Raw genomic sequence first — 26265 nt, 5'->3', positions numbered from 1 at the left:
ACATACCTAAAAGGCAGTTGCACACTGTTGCACAACTTTTCAAGGAATGATGTTGTTTAACCTGGAAATTGTACAGAAAAGATTTCCACAGTGCTGTCAGGCTTAAACGTGCCCCTGATTTGAATTTTGAACTTCAGTTTTTGCTCATGTCAGTGTCACATTTTATTCACAAACCCAACCTTATTAAAACAGTCTATAAATAGCTGATGAATGTTTTTAGAAAGCACTTCTATTATAGTTTGGTAATAATTAGATTGAATTGTTTAAGTTTAATAACATCACCAGTATGCATACTAACAGCTTCGGGCTTTTTCCAGCCTCTGAATGGGCCTTTGCGTGTGTGTCTATTTATTAGAAGTATCTTTGCGGGAAAACCCCTGGACATTATTTCTTTCCAATGGATTTCTTCTTCTTGTGTATTTGCAACAACCTTCCTGGTCTGTGCGAGTCAGCATAAGAAGGAATAAACATGTAGATGAATGAATCTGTGTCTTAAATGAAATATTTACACTCCAGCATGTTCAGCTGACACTTTAAAGATCGCACTCATTGATATTTTTAAGTGAAATCTGCATGTGGGATGTTTCCCTGAAAGCCTGAGTGTGAAAATAGATGTGGGAGTTTTCTTCCTTGTGGTATTTAGTCGTGGGTCGGAGAGTTATGTGAGCGTAGAGGGAGCGGGGATCTCCAGGACACCTGGTGGAAACACTGGGTGGAAGGTTACAGCTGCGTGTTGGTTGAGGACTGGAGAGAAGTGGGACGGGAGGGGGGATCCCAGTTCCCTTCTGGATTTGGATCTCTCCTCCTCCTCTCCTTTTCCTCCTCTTCCTCCGGGTATCCCCTCACACTGACTCACAGACACACACTAGTTTGTCCGCCTGAGTCCAAAGTTATCGCTGCTGCAGCTCCCGGCTCATCAGTTCAGTTCAGCTTGTGATGACACAGTGCGCCGCCGCCACCACCGAGGCCAAGCCGGCATGCGTGAGCGCTCTCGTCGGCCTCATCAGAGCACTGAGGAGTCGGCTGAAGTCGCTCCGACAACTCCTGAGACCGAACCAGAACGGCGTCCGCTGGGAGAAACCTGGAGGGACGGTTTTAGACTGCTGTGGACCGAAGCTGTCCAGTCTGGCTGTGAGTTACTCTGCGTGCGGGGCATAAAATAGCCGTCTTACATCCTCTTGGCAGTAAAAATGTGCTCATCAGCAGGTGATAAATAAGACAAGGAAGTAAATACTGCAGTTGGAGCTGTAATATTGATCACAGCACTGACAGATTTGATTTCAGAGGATATTTGGCTCTAAAATTGGTGGAAACTGAGGTTTATTTTGAGTTTTCCTGCTTTTCTGAGCTCAGGTACCAAAAAGGACTGAGTCTCAGCTCGGCGTGGGTGTGCGTGTTTGTGAAATCAGCTGGTGGTGTGGTGATATTTCTGAAACCAGATGGCACACAGTTCAGATTTACTGTTCATTCTGAAGAAAATGTTAATTTGATGACCTTAAAATCGAGACTGCAGTGTATTTGTTATACATATACTTATATGTAGGCAAGAATAATTAATTCATTGTGTATCTGTATGTGTGTGTGTCTGTGTTGGAGGCTGTTAAGGCTTCAGGGGAGTCGGGTTACGTCCTCTCAAAATCTGACGTGTCCTACCATCAGCTTCAAAGGTCTTTGTTCCACAACAACATGTCAGAGTGTCGTCAATCTAATGAATATATTTCTTTAAATCAGCTTTACTCTGTTCACAGTGTGTGCCCTTGCAAAGGTCGACTATGATGCTATTTTTAGACAGTATGTCAATTGAATGTATTTCTGTTTCATGCGTGGCTGAACGTTGGTATGGAGTTACGTTTGTGTCCAGGTTATGTAATCAAAAAGAACAACGACTCAGTTTTGAGAGCAAAACTTTAGCTTTCTGATGTGAGACGTGTTTCAGTCTTCATGAATTATTAGCAACATCAAAGACTGTACATAAAAGACGGATGTCCTGGGGTTGTTTTTGTCATGTTTTTTGGACAAGAGCGTGGAACAGTTAATGTTAATTAGGCCTAGAAATCGTAGCAATTCACTCACCACACGAGCACAGACTTCTTGAACAAGCTGGTGCTACAATTGACTTCACAGCAACGTGTATTATATCAAATATTGAAGTAAAAAACATGTTTGGAAATTAGCCCTAGAGGCCAAAGCTGGGTTTGTTTTTAGCAGGATGTCTCTACTGTAAAGGTGGACATTTAGCATCTATTTTTGGAGACTACCTCAAGTGGACAGTAGAGGAACTGCAGTTTTTGGCTTTGATAAAATCCTCAGTAAATAAATAAGTGAAGGAGTCAGTGCAGAAGACAGAAAATATATTTCATATAGAAGAAGAGAAAGCTAGGTTGTAAACTGAAAATTAGCATCAAGCATCCCATGAAACTACTTGTACACAATATAAAAGAGGCGCCAGAATCAGCAGATTTCCTGGTCCAAAGCTAGTCAAGCATCAAGGTTGTTGCCAAGTGAAGTAAAATATAATACATAGTAACATATTTTTAATAATAAAGACAAAAAAACTAACTGTAAGTACTTTCAGGAGATTCACACAGTGCAGTTCATACCACAGTTTTCCTTATGAGTAATGAATGAATGATTGTAATATGAGAGGGACTCATCTAAATCAGCGGTCCCCAACCCCCGGGACACGACCGGTACTGGTCCGTGAGTCGTTTGGTGCCGGGCCGCGAGAGTTGAGGGTCGGGTGTGAAATTTATGGTTTTCAGGGTTTTTATTGGTTTTTAGCGTTATTTTTTTAATTGTTTCTATCGTTAGTTCGGTTTCCCTGAGTCTTTTCCCGTGTGTTATGAATAAATCTTTTTTTTTTTTTTTTTGGTACCGTACAGGTTTTATTTTGTTGTATTTATCCGTGACACCTTAAAGGCCAGTCTGTGAAAATATTGTCGACATAAACCGCTGATCTAAATGACCTCAAACTTGAAACTTTGCTTACTTGGGTATCCAGCAATAAACTCACCATGTACAGTATACAGTACTACAGTACACCTGCATGAGTCATGCAAACCCATACCACGAAGCTCCTGGCGTACAGTTTTTGTGCCGATGTTAATGTCAGAGGAGGTTTGGACTCTGCAGTCACTGACTCAGCAGAGCGCTGGTGACGGCTACGGGTAAAAGTCAGTGTCATTTTTTCTCGCATGGCTCAGTTGCTGTGCTTCCTAAGTGCTTCACCTTTGCAATAACAACATCTTACAGTTAATCGTACAATATTTAGGAAGGAAGAGATTTCACAAACTAGCTTGTTGCAACAGTGGCATCCTGTTACAGTTGAATTCAGTGAGTTTGTAAGAACAGCTCATTCTGGCACAAATGTTCACAAACTGAGCTGCACGCTGAGGTGTTTGACTTTACACATGGGTGGCACCGGGACTGAAAACAGCTGAATTCAAAGAATAAGAGGTGTGGCCAAGAGGTCAAGAGCAGACTGATGGACAAACACAGATTGCTTAATTTTACAGTGAAGGGAAAATTGAGGAGAGTGAAAATCTGGCCAAAGACATTTTCAGTACTTTTTCTTAATTTTCCTAAAGCTGCACAAAACATAACAATATAACAAAATATTGCAGGCTCTGCGGGCTCTGTTTGCTACAAAAAACACGTCACCCGGGTCCCCGTCTCAGTCGTGATCTGCAGCATCAGCAAGTGTGGCACACTTTAATTCATAATGCACGAGGAAGTCTCCCTGAAGCCAGTCACACTTACGTCTCGAGTTGATTTCCCGGTTGGAGCAGAGGTTGGAAACATGCGCTCAGTTTATGTTAATCTAATCCGGCGGCTGTAATGTGTCCGCCGGCGAGGTCTGCTGCTGCAGAAGTGTGTAACAGCATCACACCGACTCAATCTGGCCTCTTAATTAGATCAGACGGCAGACAGATGATGTGAAGCTGCTCCGCTGCGTCGTGGCCAGCTGTGCTTCTCAAACCTGTTTACAGGAGCTTCTGTTTGTTTGGTTTGGTACTCAAGCGTGTCAGTAAACGCATCACGGCGGATATTTCTGGACGACTGGATGAGGGAATTTTTAAATCCTGAATTGATTTTTTTAAGATTTTAGAAAACGTTTCTTTAGACCGTGCTGTGGTTCTCAGGTTCAGGTTTGTCACATGGTGTTTTCTGTAGAGCCCAACGCCCGAAACAAGCAAAGAAGGAGGTCAGAGGTCAGATTTGTTGACGTTAACAGCAGAGTGTTTTACTTGGTTTGTTGTGCTTGTGAGTCTGTTGAATTTAAAGTTAAAATGCCAAACTGCCAATTAACACATGCATGTAAAATGGTTTTATAAGGTCTCCTGTGGCCTAGAAAACAGCTGTAATTCACCGAGCTACACCGAGTGGCATTTCGTCAGGGCAGAAAGTCAGGATCTCCTCTCTGCTCAGTCAGTTTTGACATTTGAGTTTTTCTTCAAATTGTCTTGACAAATAACAGTTTTCACTTTAATGCACTTTGAAAAACAAAACAATTTAAAGCAACCTTGATATAGACTCACATATTCTAACACAAAGTGTTACGCTGTAAAAAATCAAAAACCTTTCCTGATTTAACTTCAGCCACTGGAAATCCCACTCTGCCCCGATGATGTGCTCCAGGGTGGAGGACGAAGAGCCAAACTGTTCCCTCTCGTGTCTGTGCTGATACAAGGTGACACAGTTTAGCTCGTTTCCTCTAAATCTTCTACCTTGGATGGCTCAGGATGTTACGGTAGAGCGCCACACTGATGCTCAGGGATGAATTCTTTGTGTTTCTTTAACTTTAAATAGAATTTAAAAGAAAAATTAGCCTATAAATAAAAAAGGACACAAGTTCATATGGTAGGGAGAGAGGCACTTGTTTGTGTTTTTTACAATAAAAATCTTACAAGGCCATCCTCTAATCCCTGCTAATGCCTGCACCACAGGAAGTCTGATGGGCTGGGTGCAGCAGACTTTAGTCCCTTGGAGAGCCGGTGCAGCGCTCTGAAGTAAGCAACAGTAAAGCTAAGCTGACAGGCAATAGATGGTGGACTTTGTGACAACTTTGAGTTTTTCCTCCTCTAGATGAACTTTGTAGACTGAAGAGTTTCTTTTAGTCCTCTTGTACGGTGGCAACCTAAGAAATCACCAGTAAAAAGGAAAACGTTACAAAAGCTCACAAAACACATGAATCGTACAATTAAAACACAAATTACATTACATTTTGTTTCTCCCTCACCGTACCAACAAATCCTCTGCTTCTTTTCTAAAAGTAATCCTTTGGATAGTTTGGTTTCTGTTGCTTCCACAACTGTTGGGTCATGTTATTGTCTTCCCTAAATCACGTCTGGTGTGTTTTGTGTGCATTTGCTCGTGTTTATTTAGGCTGCAGCGCATTTGACCTCTCGGGGCCACCGTAATCTTGGCTTGACCTAAACAGCATATGAGTTTGAACTTTTAGGGAAAAGGAAATGCACTTAATTTATTACACTGTAACAGCAAAATGCAGAAGAGTAAATGCATTCATAATCTGGGAAACCAAAAGTGATTATTGAGGATAAAATCCAAATATTGCCCAGCTCTATAATCCTGTGAGTGTTAAAAAACAAAACAAAAAACGAGGTAGTGTTCCTGTCTGAAACTGAAACTGAAGTAGGCGAAGTCGTACTTTAGTGTAATACCAATTTGTTCCATAAGAGGTTGCAGCGAGTCACCGTAACCTTTATTTAGTGTTAAAGTTTTAAACATTTTTATTTTGAATGATGGTCTGGAAAAAAGGTAAAGCATTGTCAGGAAGCTGGAAAAACCACAAAAAGAACAGCGACAGGTGAAACACTGCCCCCTGGTGGTGGAAGTTTTAGCTAAATTCTGCAGAGAATAGTTACAAAAAATCTTTAATGCATGTTTTTGTGCCAGTTTAATGTCTGTGGTGGTCAGAAGCCCCACCCACCTATTGTTCATGCACCTGGATTGTGAAGGGCCAATCAGAAGAAAGTTGGGTTAAACAGGGAGGAGCTTGCTTCAGACGGAGGATGAGTTCATTATCAGATAAATCACGCAAAGCCTCTGTAGTAGAGTCCAAGAATAAGAGTGTGGAGCTGAACATGAGCAGATCAGATCACCGGTAATTAGTTCAGTCATTGATCAGCAGGGTTTCTTCAGTGTTTAGCTGCTCGTGTGTGTGTGTGTGTGTGTGCGCAGAAATGAACCGTAACAACAGAGGGAAGTTGGAAACACCATCAGTGTGTTTTTATATATAAGAAGTAAATATAAGATAATGAGGATAATAACAGGTAAAAGAAGCATTTAACATGTGTGTGGGCATGCAGGTGTGCGTATACCTGTGTGTTATTTACATTTGTGTGTGTGTGTGTGTGTGTGTGTGTGTGTGTGCTTGGTGCACAGGTGCAGGGTTTGCAGTTTTAATCCTGTGATTAAGAGGTGCTACATGAGCATCCTGTCGCTGCAGCTCTGATCCTCCATCTGCGTTCTGACTCACACACACACACACACACACACACACACACACACACACACGTATATTCAAAACGTCAACAATGCGAAACCCGTCAGTTTCTCTCCGTCTATTTTAATCAGTCAGCAGTGTCCAAATTGTTTTTGTGCGTTTATCAGCTGTTTGCAGCTCTCAGCCTCAGTCTGGATGTTTGGTCTCATTTACATACAGCGCTGCGATGTTAGCGCGAAGAGCTGAATAATATTTTACTCTGAACTTGGGTAGCTGTTAAACTCAGGTTTTCTCTTTTTTTCCTGTTTCAGAATAATTACCCTCATATAAGCATGACTGGTCCTCGTATAGTTAAAATATAGTTGATATAGTTATATTTCATAAACCAAAATATATTTTATGCATGAGTAAATAAAGCCCACTTTAAGGAAAACTGTTTTTTATAGTCTGATATAGAGACAGCTAATGTAACAACATTTTAGTAAAACTAACAACTTTTGTTGCGTTGATAAAAATATTAAAAAGAAGTTATATATAAGTTATTTCAAAGGATATTTTGAAGCTGAAAGTAATGATGCTCACATATGACAGACATGGTTATGATAAAAAAAGATACTTACTTATACTTTTAGGAAACTGGAAGTTTAATTGTGATTAAACTGGAAATATGAAAGTAAGAAAGAAGACGTGAGCTGAGCTAAAGCCACAGTCAGGCAGGGAGTGAGTTCAGCTTTGAAGCAGTGATAGAAGTAAAGGAAAGTTGGGATGCTGAAAGGCAATGAGTGGATCAGCAGGCAGGTTGGAGTAATTCATATCCTGTTTCTCTCTCAGCTGCTTGTTTAGGGTCAAGAAAAAACACTTTGGGTGGTGATTGTATCCAAATGTGTGTATTTGACCATAAAATGTAACTGTGCTAATCAGCTGTGATTTTATGCCTCATACCAAGTTTGAGCCATAAAGTTATGCAAATAAAATAATGTCAGTGTAAATAAAGGTGAGTGCACAGTGAACCACAGCTTCCTGTTAAATAAGAGCCCGAAGAAATCATAAAGATGGCAGAGGATGCGAGCGCATCAGCCGCTGCAGCGGTGGTTTCTGTGTGCAGGAAGAGTTTAAATACCAGCGCTGGAAGGCGTGCTGGTCGTCCTCAAAAAGATTCACTGTTTACACAACCACGTGTTGAAAAACAGACGGCGAGAGCCTCTGACTAACGAGGATTAGCCATGAAAAGCGGTGTTTAAGTGACTCACGGGTGACGGCGAGCGTGAAGGTTGCTGCCTGTACGAACGCTGTCCAGGGAGAAAACTGAAAGATTAAGCCTGGCAAAGAGTCGGGCTTTACATGAGGCAGTAACTTATGTTTTTATGGATCATTTAAGGAGTCACTCCATTGCTTTATGTGCTGCTGTCCAGGCCCATGTCCTCTTTAATGATTGAACCTTTGATATGTTTGAAAGAAGCATTTTAAATACATTTTACTCATAGAAAAATATCCAAGCTGAGGCTCAGAGCTTTAGTACTTGTTACGTTTCATTACTTGTTTTGGACACATTTCAGGCACTGAAGAGATCTCTAAAGTCTTCAGTAAAAGACAGTATCGCATGGTACTTTTACTCAAGTAGAGTATCTGATTACTTTTTCCACATCTATTACACGTCCCTCCCGACTCCAGCGTGTGACTTTCCAATGAGAAAGAGGCAGAGAGGAGAGAGGGAGAGGTGCGATCCGGGGAGGAGAGGTGAGAACGGTTCAAATAAAGATAGAAAAGGCGAGAGAATCAGAGGGAACGAGGGAGGAAAGTAGGGAGAGAGCGAGGCGAGGATTTCTCAGAGGGAGAGAGAGGTAGGCGCAGAGAGGGAGAGGCAGAGGAGGAAGTGTCAGGGACGAGCAGAAGCCGGCGCCGGCTCCATCCTGCCACCTCACAGTCGATGCTCGGGAGCAATGTTAGCACCACAGAGCCTGATCCGCAGCCGGGACTACAGGATCCATAATGCACTGGGACACCCCGCAGCGAGCAGGTCACCCACCTGGGAGCTGCAGGTATGAGGAGCAGGAGGGGGGTGGGTGGAAATAAAGAGGATGGAGCACAGAGCAGAGCAGGGAGGATGATGGGAAAGTGGAAAGAGGTTGGAAATGCGGGGTGGGATTGTTTACCTGTTGTCCGGTTTACTGCATGAGTATCCCGAGGAAGGGCGGGCTCTTCAGGAAGGGACGAAGGCTGAAGGATGGATGATGGCGCTGAGCACAAACAGACATGCAGTGAGGCAACGTTAGTCAGCCAGCTACAGCGAGAAGCAGGTATCGGGGGTGGCTCCATGACAACTCTGTGTGTCTGTTTGTGTGTTGCGATGTCCTGCTGCGAGGATGACGAACACTCAGGAAGCCTGCTCAGCCTGTTCTGTGATTCAGGGAGATGTGAAGGAGCCTGGACGAAAGGGAACTCTGACGGGAGCTGTTGTGTTTTTACTCCCCCGACCCTTCTTTTCCCAGAAATCCTTTCAAAATAAAACTCAGAAAAAACAAGTCAGAACTTGTTCCACTGATACGTGTCAGTGTAGCAGAGACATGAGATCTGTCAGTGCCTGATTGGTGCTGCTGCACAGGGGTGTTTCCTGGATGTGTTTGAATGAACCAAGGACAGGCGGCGGGCTCTCAGGATATCAGTGTTTGATCAGAAGTAAGTAAAGTGTAGAAAATTGGCTCAGACGGGGTTTGAAAGAGGCTGTTATGGAGGCGACCGAGCACATTACCACAAGTGGTTCGCATATGCAGTCATGAGAAAGAGGAAGTGCATCCTCTTCAAATCTCAGGTTTCATGTATCAGGACATAATACAAAAACATCATCTGGTCGTTAACAGCTTGTAAAGTTATTTAAATGATTTAAAAATAGAGCTAAAATCCAGAAGCGGTGTGTGAAAACTGAGCACACCCCACAGTTGAACCGCCTTTAGTGGCAACAACTTGAAGTAATCATTTTCTGTGTGACTCTGTCAACCTCACACATTGTTGTGGAGGAATTTTGGCCCACGGTTCAGTGAAGTTTGTGAACACTTGTTTATTCACAGCTGTCTTAAAGTCCCACCCCAGCGTTTCAGTCGGGTTGAGGTCTGGACTTTGACTGGGTCCTGCTGTCGTAGATTTGCTGCTGTCCTCATTCTCCTCAAGCTTTAGCTGTGAGACACGTGGCCTCACATTTGACTCCAGAATAGAGTTCAGTGGAGTTCACGGTCAACTCAGTGTCTGCAGAACAAGCCCAAACCATCAGCCCTCCACCGCAGTGCTGACAGCTGGTATGATGTGTTTGTTCTCGTCTGTCCAAAACACTTTGTTCCACAAGTCTTTTGATTTCTTCAGATGCAGCTTTGCAAACCTCAGCTGTGCTGCCATGTTCTTTGTAGAGACGGGAGCCTTTCTGCTGGGATGAACTTTAACACTTAACTGAGATCTGTAGAGTCTGAGGTGCAGCTCTCCAGTTTTTTGCAGTTTCTCTGAGTATTGCATGATCTTGTCCTTGGGGTGAATTTGCTGGGATGTCCGCTCCCACATTGGCAGCGTGTTTTGAATGTTTTGCTCTTCTCACTGTAGTGACGGACTTCAGATTGTTAGCAGGCTTCCCTTAGCAGCCAGATGGGCAACAACTGTGGCTTCTCAAATATATCTGAATGCTTCAGACCTGCAAAGTCCTGCTTTCATAGAGCTGCTCACAGTGATGATTAACAGTCAGTTATTCAATTAGCAGCACCTGGCTCCTACTCACCTCTTAATTCCTCTGGATGCAGTAAGGATTCTGCATTTTTGTTTTTCTGTTTAGTACAAATATATAAACAAAAGATTTGTATTTATTTAATATTAAAAGCTGTTATATTCAGTCACACTGTTTACACGTCTGAGGCTTTTATTGTGAAAATTAAAACCAGAATAAGCCTTCTTCATGATTTTCACACACAAACAAACTTACTCGTGCTGCACTCTGTGCTGTATCTCAGCGGCTGCAATGCATCATGGTCTATTAAAGCTAAAGTGGGTGCAGAAATTGATCTCCTACCTTCTGTAATGGCTGAATTTTGAGTAGAGGATAAATGCAAAGTCATCTCCGTGTATTAATGGATGTTTACTTTAGGACTTTTTATGCTGCCAGAAAAGTTTATGGACATCGGTCTGCACATCCATCAATAACCTGAAGCGTGCCACGGAACAAGCTATTAAAATAGCAGAACTTCACTTACCAAAACTGGAAGATAAACATCTCGGATGGCCTGTAAAGCACAGTAATCCATATTATACGTCAGATGATGCATTAAAAATGCTCCAAAAGGCACCAAACAGTTGAAAGGCCCGGTTTATCGACCTCGATTAGTGGAGGTGATGCAGAGCAGACAACCGTCCCCTAAAGCTGCCTCTGCTGGGATGCCTGGCCGTCAAAATAGCCTCAGCTCCAACGCCAGTGTCCAGATAGTTGAGTTAGAAATAAACTCATCGAGACCAAAACAGTTAATCTATCGACTGTAAACATGTTTATTTCTGCTGTAAATCTGGACATTTCAACATGGGAGTCTATGGAGACTGACTCGGGTTTGGAGCCTCGAGTGGCCACTAGAGGAACTGCAGTTTTCGTTTTGCAGCTTTTTGGCTGCTATTTGGTAGAAATGGAGTATTTTTAGAGCTGTTTGAATTGCAGCCAAGAATTACTGACCTCTGACCTCTTCAGACCTCAGTAATTATAACGAGCTTCAATCCGTGTGTGTGTTTCAGGATGACGTCCCGATTAAGGAGATCAGCATCACTCACCATGTGAAGGAAGGGTCGGAAAAGGCCGATCCTCGGCAGTTCGAGCTGCGCAAAGTCCTGGGACAGGGCTCCTTTGGAAAGGTGCGTATGTGTGTGTTTTCGTAGACCTATCATTGTGTGTGTGGGCGGGGGGTAAAGTGTCAGTTTTACTTCCACTCAGTTCTCCCGTAACGTTTCCCTCGTGCCAGTGTTTGAGAGTGAGTTGCTATGGTGATGGCAGGCTGAGGGCCCTTCACTCTCGCACTCAGCATCATCGTCTTTATGAAAGAGCAATTAGCCTCCTGCTTGGGCTCCCAGTGTGTGTGTTTATGTTAATCTTCATGAGTGTGACCTGGATGATGGGAGCAACCCAAACAAACTCTCATCCTCACACAGAAACAAACGACACTCACAGTGTGCATAATGACATCCAGCACTTACATTTAATCAGTAAAGATGATTTATTATTATTTCTGTGTGTGTGTGTGTGTGTGTGTGTGTGTAGGTGTTTCTGGTGAGGAAGATCACAGGACCGGACGCTGGTCAGCTGTACGCCATGAAGGTGTTGAAGAAAGCCACACTGAAAGGTAGAAAATTGAAGAGCAGAGCCATTAAAAACACTAAAACCAGCAACTCAACAACACCACAGACTGTGTTTGTATATAGAAGATGGCCACGCCCACCTTTTTGTCTCAAAATGCTCCAAAAGGCAATAAAACTGTCATGGAGTGTGGATGGAGCGGACTTGAACGCAGATCTCCACTTGCAAAGAGACAGTGAATTTATTTACAGTGCAAAATAATAACAGTTCAGCGTGAAATCCTTTGGCCGTGGCTCCCCGTGGTGAATTCTCCCGGCTCCCGAAAGTGCAGTTTGGCGATGTGAAGGCAGGCGACACTCCGTGCATTAATTCCCCGCTCGTGATTCAGCTCCCGTGTTTTCCTCTCCACTTCCTGGTGCGAGAGACAAAAAGGAGTGAGAAGCTATCCGAAATTAGAAACAACACACCATCTAAACTGTACTAACAAGCTTAGTCTAATGATCCAGCGCTGACTGAAGCCTGGTCACAGCGTTAAATACATCGGCGTCAGACAGTAATAATTCACGGCAGCTGGTGTGTTGATTAATCGCCGGTGTGGAAAAAACTCAGAACGGAGCTACTTCCGGTCGGCGCTCCCGCCTCCGGGGAAGTGCGGCTCCATCAAAATAAAAACACACAAACGAGCAGGTCGCCCGGCAGGGCCGGTCAGACCATGACAGAAACTGCATTCACTGCATTTTAGAGCAATGAGTAAATTCACTCCCGTACAGATGTAATGAAGGGAACAAATATGCTTAGATATCAAAACAGTTCTTGTAGCTGGCTGTTTACGCCTAGAGACCGGTGACGACCACTCGCTGAAACATGGGATTGGTTGCAAAGTTTGCTTTGGTTGCTGGCAGATTGGCACAGTTGCCTGTACTTTGTATGGAAGATTCAGCTGAAGTTTATTTATATAGCATCAAATCACAACAACAGTCTCCACGAGGTGCTTTGTATTATAAGATAAACACAATATAACAGTGCAGAGAAAACCCCAACAATCAAGCAAGCTCCTGGTGACAGTGGGAAGGAAAAACTCCTTCAGAGAACTTTTACTTGCCTTCAAAGTAAAAGTTGTGGCTTGAAAAGTCACAAGTCATTATTTAGTTTAATCTGTTGGAAATTGTTTTGATTAACTTTTTTTAAGCCATCTTTTTTTATTCAGCAGCTTGTCTACTAAGGTTTTCTCTTATTTGGAAGAGTATAGCAGCTCTGTGTTGTATGTGTAAATGACTTTAATTGTGAAAAAGCGAAAAGGAAGAACCGAGTTTTCTTATGTGTAGAACAAACTGAGCAGAAATTTAGACACAAAACCAAAGAAAGAGCTAAGCGATGTGCTGAGAGAGGAAGAGACGAAATAAATTCTTTAAATGAGTTTTGACTCAAGTCAGACGCCATCTGCTGCTCGAATAAAGCACAGCATGCTCCTTTGTTTAGCATCCTCTTTGTGCCTGCTCTTCTTTCTTACTCTTTTCTCTTTCCCCTTCTTATTTTTCTCTTTCTTGCTGCATATTTTCCTTCACTCTCCTCCGTGACCCAGTTACTCTTTTGCAGCCAAAACAGAAACCGCACAACGGAGGCCGTGATTAATCTGGTGATTCTGTGTTTTCTGCTCTGTGTGCGTTTCCAGTGCGTGACCGGGTCAGGACGAAGATGGAGAGAGACATCCTGGTGGAGGTCAACCATCCCTTCATCGTCAAACTGCACTACGGTGAGTCAGCCAATAGCAGAGGTCTGTGAGGAGGAGTCACCAGCCAATCGGAGCTCGTCTTTGAGCCCTGCGGTGGAGCTTTTTAAATACTAACTCAGTTCACTTTCGCCCCCCAGCATTTCAGACAGAGGGGAAGCTCTACCTGATCCTGGATTTTCTCCGAGGAGGCGACCTCTTCACTCGTCTCTCCAAGGAGGTAACAGCAGTTCAGAGTTTAAACCAACAGTATAGAAAGTACCCAGCATTTCTAATTGCTATTTAAATCAGTGCATGGTGGTCCTGCACCCGTATGAGCTGAGCTGTCAGCTGCTGAAAAATAAGCCCATCCATCCATTTTCTTAACCAATTATTCAAATCAGGGTCGAATGTGTGCTGGAGCCAAAAAATATGATAGAATAAACTAAACCCTAAAAAGTTCGAATAAGAAATCATTAATAAAAGCAAGCTAAAGAAGAAAAGACTCAGGCTTTTCATTTTTCCTGTACTTACAGCATGACTACTGCTGTTTAAGGCTACATGGTAAAATCTGGACCTGCAGTGATTAAAAAACACACCTGTGTTTCAGGTAATGTTCACAGAGGAAGACGTGAAGTTCTACCTGGCGGAGCTCGCTCTGGCCCTCGATCACCTCCACGGGCTCGGCATCATTTACAGAGACCTCAAACCTGAGAAGTATGCACACACACACACACACACACACACACACACACACACACACACACACACACACACACACACACACACACACACACACACACACACAGCCTCGTGCATGTAAACAAAGCAGCGTGCATCCCGGCAGGATGATTAGGTCAGCTGCCAGGTTTCCCTCATGGAGATCCCTAATGCAGTTAGCAAAATGGCTTTTCCAGGCCACTAATGTCTGTGTTTACGTTCAAGTCAACTCTGTTTTATTTAGACAGCACATTTAAAACAACTGGAGTTGGCCCCGTCTGTGGAGGCAGAGAAATGCAAGGAGAGAACAGAATCGATTTTAAGACTGTCAGCTCTTCAGTTATTTGGAGGCAATAACAGAAACGCCTGCTCACCTTTGGTCTTCAGGTTGGGGCTGTGAGCTGATCTCAGAGAGCTGGAGGAAACTGTGGAGCTGGAGATCCTGACACAGGGCTTTAAACACAAGTAGTAAAACTTTTAAATGGCAGTGCAGTTGAGCTCAGACTGGAGCGACGTCTTGTGTTTACTTTGTCGGGCAGCTGAGCTTTGAACCTGTGAATCAGAGAGAGTGGAGCTGGACCATCAGAGCTACAGAAGTCTAACAGAGAGGTGATGAAGGTGAACCATCACAGCAGAGGTCAGGGAAAGTGCAAAGTTAACAGGATTAATCCTTTAACCAGGGGTGTCAAACATAAGGCCCGGGGGCCAGAATCGGCCCAACAAAGACTCCAGTGCGGCCCAGTGGACGGCTTTGGAAAATGTGAACGTGGGGCATAAATGTTGGACTTTAAACTGTAGTTTCATAAGTTTTACAGCTTTTCCTGCTGATAACGACCTCCACCCCCCATGGCCAGTCATACCAGAGTCATTAACCCTTTATTTACCATAGTTTGGCAGGCTTGCCTTTTTACATGACTGTAACTCTGTTACTGTTTGTTCAAAACAAAGAAGAATAACTGTTAAATCAGAGTTACCTTCTCTGCAGGGTACACGTTCATTTCTTACAATTTCAGCCCAAAGTGTCGTGCTGGCAGGTTTCTTTCATTTACTACAGCATTTCTTTATCATGTAGAAAAACTGAGGCATAATGGTGGAAGTTCTTTTTTACAAATCTCAGGGAATACTTGTGTAATTAAACTTCTTTACACGGACATGAAGGGGCGTTTCACTGGTCCGACCCACTTAAGTCCAAAGCAGGCTGTGTGTGTGCCCACGATGTAAACTGAGTTTGACGTCCCTGCTTTCAAACAAGTCTCCACGCTATAATTTAATGACGTGCCATTATGGGGAGCTGCTGTCTGCCCCACAAATCTTTAAGTCTGGTCTCCAGAATCTTGACTGTGAAAGCTCACTCATGACATGAAGGCTGTAAGTGCACAATCACACTGAGTAATGCAGCATTTGAAACAGTCTGAATACAGAAGCTTCTGTTGTTTCAGCATCCTGCTCGATGAGGAGGGGCACATCAAGCTGACCGGTGCGTATCCTTACACCTTTTTTTGTTTCCTCATGTGTACCCCTGCCGCTGTGTTCAGATACTTACTGCTGCTTTCTCTGTGTTTTTATCACGTAAAGCTGGCACTCATCTTTTTAAATGTGTGTGCATTTGTGTGCTCAGACTTCGGCCTCAGCAAGGAGTCGATAGACCACGAGAACAAGGCCTACTCTTTCTGCGGCACGGTGGAGTACATGGCTCCAGAGGTGGTGAACAGGCGAGGACACACGCACAGCGCCGACTGGTGGTCGTACGGTGTTCTCATGGTGAGAGTCCTAAATAATCAGATTACAATAAATCTTATCGCGCTCATTGTGTCATATCAGCAGTCCTGTGGTCTCAGGTGAGCTGTAATGAGGTTTTCTCCTGGCAGCTCAAATTATTTGGAGCTGTTTGCAAGCTGATAACATTTTTAAATAAGCTTTGTCTTCTGTGGTTCCCACGTAAACATTGTTGCACAAAAAGTAACAAATTACATTTAAATTTGCTGCGTTAGTACAGCTCAAAAGCCCCGACATTTATGAGGAGGTAAACATCCACCCGTCTGTTTTCTGCCACTTATCAGTTACAGCAGATCCCGGGAGGAGACACTCTGCCCGACTCAGGTCAGATGGTTGTAGTTTGTGGCAGGGAAGCTGCAGAGTGCCCCCTGGTGGACAAACTGTGCACCACAACACTCATAAGATGGCTGAAGGATGTTTCTCCAGTCTCTTCTTTACGTCTTTAATTGTCATTTATTTATTATATGCCATTATTAATGTCAATACCAAAATATCGGCTAATAGATGATGTCAGCTCGGTCGGGTAGATACGTTGATATTTCCATAGATATTTGTAAAGAGACGATTTTTTTCTAACTTTGTTTCTGTACTTTACCACAATGAATTTTAAATTAAACGAATCAGTCTGAACACATCAGCTTTCATTCTTCTGTCCTGTGTCACATCATCTATGAACACTAGTGTCCCAGTGACACTGGCAGCCATGCACGCCAGAGCCATCATACTCCAGATGATGTGGTATGCTAGTAGAAGGTACAATCTGGCTTTTCTGTTCTTGAGGTTGTGAGTGGCTTGTACCTGTAGATGGAGAGTGTCGTTCACTTGGTTGGCTGTTGAAGGGGTTTCTCTTCATCATGGAAATGATTCTGCGATCATCCACCACTGTCCACCACCAGCTCTTTTTGCGTTGTCGAGTTCACCAGTGCTTTCTTTCTTTGTAGATTTTGATATTGTAGCAATTTCTCAGATGAGTTTTTTTCTGCCTTCGCAGCTTAATGATGGGTTGACCACATGTTGTCTGTTCATAGCAAAATCTTCCAAATGCAAGCACCACACCTCAAATCAACTCCAGGCCTTTTATTTGCTTAATTGAAATGACATAAAGAAGGAATTGCCCACACCTGCCCGTGAAATAGCCTTTGAGTGAAGTGTCCAATTACTTTTGGCCCCTTTGAAAACAGGGTGGCACGTGTTAAGGAGTTGAAACTCCTAAACCTTCATCCAGTTTGAATGTGGATACTCTCAAATGAAAGCTGAGAGTCTACACATTATACTCATGTCCAAAATAAAACTGTAAGTTTCAATAAACAGGTAAAAAAAAAAACTTGTGTTAGTGTCCAAATACAACATGGACCTAACTGTATATGTACTGGATGCAGAAAGTGAGTTTTTTGCTGATCCTGAGGCCAAAGAGGTGAGAAAACATGGGCTGGGTTCACAGGAACAGACAAAGAGGAGGGCATGACTTTTAGTTAACAAATAGACACAGGCGCACATAATCAAACTGATTTTCAGTGGTTATTATTTATTTTGAGCCGTATGTTGGATGTTTTATCAGTAAAATGTCCACTAACAGAACCGTTAACATGGAGTCAGGTAGGATGGGGTGCGTTAACAATCCAGAAACACACAACGCTGTTCACACTGAGTTGTTTTGCTTACTTGAGGACTACTAAGTATAAAAGTATCTTAAGCTTCCTGTTTTCTGATCATGTTGCACATTGTTATATCAGATCTGTCTTAAAAACTCATTAATTAATAAACCTCTGAGCGTGATGGTGTCCTGTTCTTTCTCACAGTTTGAGATGCTGACGGGAACGCTGCCGTTTCAAGGAAAAGACCGGAAAGAGACGATGACCATGATCCTCAAGTAAGACACCTTACACTCCTATCCGATCCCCACCCTGCAGCTTTTATTTGAGCTCCCTGTACATTCGAGAAGAGACGGAGAGAGAGAGAGAGAAAGTACAAGGCGAGTCAGCCCAGGGGAGGATTTTTATTAGAGGAGACAAAGTGCAGCACTCAGGAGGAAGAGGATGATGAGGACTGGATGGACAGAGGAGAGAGATGATCTCAGAATGTGCTGATAGCTCTTCATAAAAGAGAGAAAATAATCATGTCGCAGTCGGTGAGAATTAAAGGAAATATTAACCCCTCCTTCTTCCTCTCTCGCTCTCTTTTGACTCTCGATATCCGCCCGGGGGGAAAACTGCTGAGCAGACTCTGCAGAGTGCTGAGTGTGCTTCCTGTGTGAGATCGACATGTTTCTGTCTAGTCTTTCAGATGCTGGGTACACAATACAGAGCATTCGATATGTTTCTCTCTCCGTTTCATCCCCCCTGCTGCCTGTCTCTGTGTCTATCGCAGGGCCAAGCTGGGAATGCCGCAGTTTCTCAGCTCCGAAGCTCAGAGTCTCCTCAGGAACCTTTTCAAGCGAAACCCCGGCAACAGATTAGGTAAGACCTGCACACACGAGGCACGTTGAGAGGGTGTTAAATGGGTTTGTGGTTTCACAAATACCTGAAGATTTGTATCCACCAATCAATGGAAGCATTTTCTTAGAATATTCTTCTAAAGTTTATTTATTAAAGCACTCAGTGAGATTAAATAATGACAAAAATGGGAGCTCTCAGTTTTGACCACTCTGTAAACCTGGAGATACTTCCAACAGATTTTCAGTTACAAGTCTACATGTTTAATCACCCCATCTGACCCTGCCACCCTCTGTCCCCCTCTTTGCATGCCCTCCGTCTCTGTCCAGTATATTTGCTGCCCCTCCTCGTCACACATCAAACCACCTCAGCCTTGTCTCTCTCTGACTCTATCTGCAAAATGCTCAGCCTCATTTCGAATCCTGTCCATCCTCGTCACTCATAAATAAAATCTGAGCACCTCCAGCTCTGCCAGCTGTCTTTTTGTCAGTTACATCACAGCCCCGTTCTGAGCCCAGTTTGAGCTTCAGCAGGTCGTCTCGACCGTGTCTGCATGCATAAATGCACTGTTTAGTTGTTGCCATGTGATTGGCTGATTAAGATGCTTACTACTGCTTAATGAATAACTACAATCCAGCGATTGAGCCGTGACTTTTGCGGCTCGACATGCCGTGCTACAAGTGTCACATGCTCGGCAGGTGGGAATATTTAATGTTTCGAGCTGCCTTCACCGCTGAGGGCAGCAAACACAACCCGAGGGCCCTGAAAGCCACAGGTTCATCTATATTTACTGCGCATCACACCTGCATCTGTTACAGCTGTGTAATTCACACCGCCCACAGCGTAACATTCAGACCTTTGTCGTGTTCGTGCTTATTGTTTTTCTGTGGAGATTACCTCCAAACAAAGTCTCAGCGGGTCTCATGCAGCCTGTGAAAATGTGATTACAGCAGCATCGTGCTCACTGTTGGTGCGGTGTTTGTTTTAGGAGCAGGGCCGGATGGAGTGGAGGAGATCAAGAGGCATCATTTCTTCAGCACCATCGACTGGAATGTCAGTTTCTCTTTTATTTAAAAAACTTGATCTGCTTTAATGATGACAGAGTCGTCTTTGGTTATGATTCTGTCTTTGAGTGTGTTTCCTTGTCCTTCTGATGTTCCTCATATTTCCTCTCGCTGCAGAAGCTGTACCGCAGAGAAATCCACCCTCCTTTCAAGCCAGCAGCGGGGCGACCTGACGACACTTTCTATTTTGATCCAGAGTTCACAGCTAAAACACCCAGAGGTACAGGCTGTCACTCTACCTCACCTCCTCCTCCTCCTGCCCTTCACACTGTGCAGAGCTGAACTGCATTGCCGTATTAACAGCTGTTTCTCTGTGTGAACCAGACTCGCCGGGGGTCCCGCCGAGCGCCAACGCCCATCAGCTGTTCAGAGGGTTCAGCTTTGTGGCCATAACGGAGGAGGAGACGCAACCACTACCCAATGCTATTGTACAGGTACAGGCAAACGCCTCAGAGGCAGAAATAATCCAATTAACTGGGCTAACCCTCAGTGGACGGAGGCGAAGAGCACAGCACGCGGGGGGGCTGTCTTCACACTCCACCCTGGAAAATTTCATTCACACATTTGCTTTCCCGAGGTTTCACTCCTGCACCTCCTTCCTTTCTGGCAGAAAGCAGCCAAAAGCAGATTACGTAGTTTTCTTTCTATATAAGTACCTCGTACCTTTATCACCGGCAGTAGATTACATCATGGATGAGTCGTTTTTTAAGTGCTTTAAGTGAAACAAGAACATTTTCCAAAATCTCCTGAGAAACGCATCTACACGTCACATCTCTGCAGTCTCACATCTCTTGTAATTAGTCTGTTTTTCACCTCAAAATAACAATAATCATCTAATATAAGGATTAATAATCATAGCATCAGTGTAAGGACTCACTAATGTGAGCAGGTTCCTGGGGGAGATTGGTGAAACTGTTTGTAATTAACGCTTAACGCACAGCATGAGCACGAGTGCCGACGACGACGTGGGGCAGAAATCTAAATCAGGCCTGAGTGGTTAGTTATGAGGACTCACATCTGTTTACATTTTTTCCTTGTGTGCAGCAACTTCACAGAAGCACGTCCCAGTTCGCAGACGCCTACGAGATCAAAGAGGACATCGGAGTCGGCTCCTACTCCATCTGCAAGCGCTGCGTACACAAAGGAACCGGCATGGAGTACGCAGTGAAGGTGAACGCGCACAGCAGCTCAACATCTGCTTTTGTGTTTTTAATACACTCAGGCTGTCGGCAGGTTTGCAAGGTTTCGAGAAAGAAGCTGATGATGCACTAAAAAGTTATGAAAGATGATTTCTATCACAGATATGCAGATATTTATCGATTCTTCATATTTCTATGACCATGTGAACGTGGTAGTTTATCAGGGATGAGAGATGATTCGGCCTGTTTGTTGAGCTTTTAGCTCTTTTAGTTTCGCTCCGTTTGCCGTCTCCTCTGACGCTCACAGTTTACTGTGTCGGTATTTTTGACATTTACAGAGTTAATTTGTTTGAAACAGCTTAAAATGAACAGTAATTACACAAACGCTGCTCATTTGAAAAACAACAGTATATTCCGAGGACGTAACAGATCTGAGCTCCAAACTAAAAGTTGGCTTCAGATTTTTTGTGCTGCTGGTTTGGAGACATTTCAGGATATTCAAATACTGTTGCTGTTGTTGATTATGTGCATATTTGTCAAAAATATGAATAAATTAACATAATTTACACTGTTTTTCTGATTTAATGCCATGATAAGTGATGCATTATCTAAGTAGAAACCATTGTCATCCAGTCCTGTAAAAAACTAAGTGCACTCCATAATTCAGTGGCTTGTAAAACCTTTAGCAGCAATAACTTGAAGCACATTTTTCTGTATGACAGAAAACATGGCTGTGGAGAAACTTAACCCACTCTTCTCTGCAGCACTGCTTCAGTTCATTAAGCTTTGCAGACATTCGTGTATGCACAGCTGTCTGGACAGCCTTCTGTTGTAGCTCTGCTGCTGTGCCTGGGATCATCGTACTGTTGCACGATCCAATTTGATGTTGATCAGACTAGAGTAGAAAAGCCAGCCTGACAACTGCCAAAGCTCCTGCTTTTATATTGCTGATGATCGAGCAGCTGCCTGCTGCTTCCTCTCTTATTTCCTTTCCTCAGTGCGGGCGTCCTTAGTTTTTCACAGGCTCCACAGTCCTGCTGAAACTTTGTGTCAGTGTGTGGGATTTAAAAGGTCTTAAACTTTAAAATACTTAAAAAAAAAACACTTTATATTCAAAGCACTGTCTCTGTGGCAGATTATCAACAAGTCCAAGAGAGACCCGACGGAGGAGGTGGAGATCCTGCTGAGATACGGGCAGCACCCCAACATCATCACCCTCAAAGACGTGAGTCACTCCCAGCAGAGTTTTTAATTGCTCTAAATCTGCTGCTAAACTTAACCAGGCTCTTCAGTCTCATGGTTATTTTCTTATTTAACATTATTTAACAAGTGCAGCTCCCCCATCAAGCCCAAAGGTATCCTGACATATTTATAAATATATTGTTTCATACTTAAAGAACCACGTCTACACCAACATTTGATATTAAGCATCACATCAGTTATAGGAACACAAACCATCAGTGTTGTTGTTGTCGTGACACCAACGATGATTTAAAGGTGCTCAGTGTGTCCTCCTGTGTTCAAGAGTAGTTTGAAGCCGTGCAGGATTTCTTTACGCAAACAGCAGATGTGAAGAAACAACTGTAATGAATCCAGGCTGGGCTGTAATTTCATGCAATGCCAGTTTGTACCAGAAGGTGGAGCAGTGAGGCACCTGTAACCTGTTAGGACAAGCTGCCCCCTGGTGGTGAACATTTTGGTTAAATTTGCACAGGTTAAGTACAGAATGCTCCTTTAACGTTAAACTCTTATTGTGACAATCACCCTCAGTCTTTGTTAATATGGAGTGAAGCTGCCGCGTGACTCATCCAGGGCCACTTTCCCACCTCTGGGCTCGACCTGAATATCTGGCGAGCTTTTCCAAGTTGCTGTCGGACAAACAAAAATAATAATTTGCATGCTGTGATGCTAATGATTTCATTTTTTCTGTGACTCACTGCTAATTAGAGTTAAAAATATCGTCCTGATGATGCTGCTGGGTGAAAATGCCCCCGCTTGCATTTGATCCAGTAACTAATGATGGTTTCATCTAAATTGATGGTTTTCCACTTGAAACAGAGCTTAGAGACCGCACTGAACACCTGCATGCTGGTGATTCTGCAGCAGATGTTGGAGGCACTTATAAACATCTAGTTCCGCATATTTGTTTTTGCTTTTAATTTTAAGAGCTGAATAAATAAATTCACAGGCGATTTCTGTGACTAAATCGCTGCCGATTTACGTGTGGGTTGGTTTATTTTCGTGTCGTAGGTGTATGACGACGGCCGGTCGGTGTTCCTGGTGACGGAGCTGATGAAGGGAGGCGAGCTGCTGGACAAAATCCTCCGTCAGAAGTTTTTCTCCGAGCGGGAAGCCAGCGCTGTTCTCTACACCATCACCAAGACCGTGGAGTACCTGCACGTGCAAGGGGTGCGTTTCTCCAGAGGCCTTTAAGAGCAGCAGTAAAACAAAGAGATGGACACAAAATGTTCGAGCGCGTCTTTCTGTGGAGATGTGCTGGTGTTTGGCTGTGATAGATCAGAGCCTCTCCGCTGTGTCAAATTAAAAATGTTCTTTATGAGTTTGGGGACTTGGTCACTTTAAGTCCCATTTAATATGATGTTAATCCAGTAAATTAAAGCCCCGTTAGAGCTAAAAAGGAGGATAAAGCAGGCTGCTAACATATGAGCGTGCAGCGTCCATTCCACAACAAACGAATATTGACAGAAGAAACTGATTTAAATATGAAATAAGCCCATTTTTACATCATGCAACAATCAAAAGGTACAAATAAAGAATGCCAGTAAAACAATAAATGGTTACTAATTCTTTGATGTGGTAGCAAAGCTCTTTGTGTCCATGTCTTCAGTAGGTTTAGTCAAATTTGTATAATAGCTCCGATCCAGCAGTCGTACGTTCGAGGTCAAGAGAGAAAAAACCTGCTGTAGTCGACCTCCGTGACTCTGTCGCCCTGCTGGGTTTACAGGTGGTGCACAGAGACCTGAAGCCCAGTAACATCCTGTACGTGGACGAGAGCGGGAACGCCGAGTCCATCAGGATCTGCGACTTTGGCTTCGCCAAGCAGCTGAGAGCGGAGAACGGCCTGCTCATGACGCCGTGTTACACCGCCAACTTCGTCGCCCCCGAGGTATGTCAGGGTTCCTTCTTCCTTTATTTTTTAACCATTATGTTTTATTTCCTGTCATCATCGTGCTTGGTCTGTAGGACTTTACACCACAGATTTGCCATTTTAGCACCTTTTTACTTAAACTTTCATTTTCATGAGGTTCAGAATTCCTTCCCATATTTTGTCTGATGCTTCTGCAGTTATTTAATACATTTAAAACAAACGTTGAACAAAAGAAAAGTCAAAAGTCTCCCATCAAAGTGCGGCTCCGTCAGGTGCCCCTCAGCTCGAGGACAGCAAACTTTGCGAGGACAGAAGGGACCGGAGCACGCTGATTAATTCACAGCCTTCAGTTGTGTGAACAGACTAATGTTTTGACACTCCTGCGTCTTCATCACAGTCAGCTGTTGTCCTTTAAAACTGAACAAGTGTTCAAAAACTATCGACTGTTTCTGCTGACACTGTTCAACTCATAGAAAAATCTCTGTAAAGATTTATGAACTTATCTGCTGATACATGCAAACTAACCCTGATGCTGTTTACCTGTGGAATAATCACAGGTACACAACACCAGCCAGTCTGTTGTTTCTCTTAGAGCTGTTACAGTATCAGAGTTTTCCTGCATGACTATTGTGGACTAAAGAATCCATGATAACTATAATTAATCTCATCTTTAGCTTTTTCTTTTTACCGAGTGTTCACTGCGTCTGTTTAGACACAGTGAACACTCAGCAGCTACGAGCACATCGAGGCGGTCGAGGTGCAGCTGAAGCTGTGTGCGTGTGGATGTCTTAAGGTCGGGACTAATTACATATCATGGAGCTGTACATTCAGGTCCATATGTATCTGGATAATGACACACTTGTTACTCCTCCTCATCCTGAGAGGAGGATCTGCCCCATCTGTGTCTGTCTGTGTCTCCTTGTTGAGACGTTTCCTTTCCTCCTCCTTTCTTCAGTCTTTCAGTTTGTGCTCGATTTGACAAGCGGGGACGCAAAATCAGAAACAACACAGAGAAGATTAGCACAGCACCTCCACAAGGATGAGACGCAACAGTTAACCTCTGCGATTAAAGCTGAAATACTGACATTCAGTCATCAAAATACTTATGGACAATACAAATGCTGCAAAATGCTGATTTCCTGTTGCCACCAGATGGCGCTGTGTCTCTCAGGCAGTATTGGCACGTAGGCGCCTGGTCTCTCGTCACGCATGTAAAGTTTTGGGTAAATTTCTTCTGCTGTAGAGAAACATCGAAATTCACCATGAACAATAATTCAAGTGCTTCACAATTTAGCATCAAGAAGGTCGTCAGATTAAACGAGCAGAAGAAGATGCACTGAATCCAAAATACTCAGGTTGTTTTGGAAGTCTGGAGGTCACATGACAACATGCAAGATCCACAATGTATAAAATATTTATTAGCTAGCTTCCTGCTCCATAAAATGGCTTTTTAATGAGATCAAACAGATTCTTTTGACGGCTTCTTCCTTTTTTTTTTTACACAACTCTCCATATAAACACTTAAAAGTGATTCTTTTGCTGTCTGCACCTGTTTGCACCTGTGCGTCATCGTTGTGTAACTAAGCCTGAACCAAACAGTCCTTCAAAGACAAAGCATGTTCAGACAGCCCTGATTACACAGCTGCCAAGTGTAGGGAATATAAATATATGTGTGAGAGGTGTAATCTTGATCATTTGGAAGGTGTTGACGCTCTTTTTGTTGCAGAGAAAGGAGAAGGCAGGAAGTTACTTTTGCTTGAAACTGGTGTTTTTTGTTCCTGGCAGGTGTTGAAGAAGCAGGGTTATGATGCAGCCTGTGACATCTGGAGTCTCGGAGTCCTGCTCTACACGATGCTAACAGGGTAACAGCCACAGAGACTTTACTCATCGCTTCTAAGAAACTTAATTTAACATCAAAACTTCTCAATTTTTCTTTACCTGACATCAGTTTGTCAAAGATGCTTCTTTGTTACAAAAAGTAAAAGAAGCGCCAACAATGATGGTTAATGGTTATCAGGTGGTTTGCTAACCATAGCTGGTTGAAGGTGAGCTGGTGGTATTTCCTGATGAGATGCGGTGTTCATGAAAGCTCTCGAGTCAATCTGAAAGGACTCACTGAGAAGGCAAAATTAAATTCCTTATAAAACAAATGTCATCAAGGCAACGAGTGATGATCTCACACTGAAATAATTTTGATGTGTTTACACTGTCTGTGTGAAATTAATGCCTGTTATTTCATCTGTTCTAGATGTTTGCAGGTCTTACACTTTCTGCATATCATCCCCTTTGCTCTGTCCTTCCAGTTTCACTCCATTTGCTAACGGTCCAGAGGACACCCCGGAGGAAATTTTGGCTCGGATCGGCAGCGGGAAGTTCTCGCTCAGCGGAGGATACTGGAACTCTGTCTCAACTGAAGCTAAGGTGGGGACACCGACTGTTCCCTAACAAACACACAGAAAAGTAGCTCCTCTTGAAGTGAGCCGCTCACCTTCTCTCTGTGATCGCCATGGTGACCCGGAGTTCATTTGTAACCTCTGACCCTT

The 26265-nt window shown here is 43.5% G+C and overlaps 1 protein-coding gene across 3 annotated transcripts in view; it reads left to right on the top strand.

Annotated features, from left to right (window-relative positions):
* The window catches only part of rps6ka3b (ribosomal protein S6 kinase, polypeptide 3b), a 67761-nt gene that overhangs the window by 36673 nt on the left and 4823 nt on the right, over window positions 1-26265 (top strand). For 2 of the 3 annotated variants that reach the window (XM_063484413.1, XM_063484414.1), the window contains 18 exons: window positions 11219-11335; window positions 11739-11820; window positions 13447-13527; window positions 13644-13723; window positions 14093-14199; window positions 15642-15679; window positions 15821-15963; window positions 17778-17848; window positions 18346-18434; window positions 19399-19463; window positions 19592-19694; window positions 19799-19908; window positions 20519-20644; window positions 21749-21838; window positions 22864-23022; window positions 23579-23740; window positions 25508-25584; window positions 26026-26143. In XM_063484413.1, the coding sequence (XP_063340483.1) occupies window positions 11219-11335; window positions 11739-11820; window positions 13447-13527; window positions 13644-13723; window positions 14093-14199; window positions 15642-15679; window positions 15821-15963; window positions 17778-17848; window positions 18346-18434; window positions 19399-19463; window positions 19592-19694; window positions 19799-19908; window positions 20519-20644; window positions 21749-21838; window positions 22864-23022; window positions 23579-23740; window positions 25508-25584; window positions 26026-26143 (1818 nt within the window). Of the gene's footprint in view, window positions 1-880; window positions 1132-11218; window positions 11336-11738; window positions 11821-13446; window positions 13528-13643; window positions 13724-14092; window positions 14200-15641; window positions 15680-15820; window positions 15964-17777; window positions 17849-18345; window positions 18435-19398; window positions 19464-19591; window positions 19695-19798; window positions 19909-20518; window positions 20645-21748; window positions 21839-22863; window positions 23023-23578; window positions 23741-25507; window positions 25585-26025; window positions 26144-26265 lie in introns of those variants that run through there. The other variant, XM_063484412.1, reaches the window with a different exon arrangement.

This window comes from Pelmatolapia mariae, linkage group LG9 (assembly GCF_036321145.2).
Source record: "Pelmatolapia mariae isolate MD_Pm_ZW linkage group LG9, Pm_UMD_F_2, whole genome shotgun sequence".
NCBI classification, from domain to species: domain Eukaryota; kingdom Metazoa; phylum Chordata; class Actinopteri; order Cichliformes; family Cichlidae; genus Pelmatolapia; species Pelmatolapia mariae.
The sequence above is the reverse complement of the archived record's forward strand: the minus strand, read 5'-3'. Positions and strand labels throughout refer to the sequence as shown.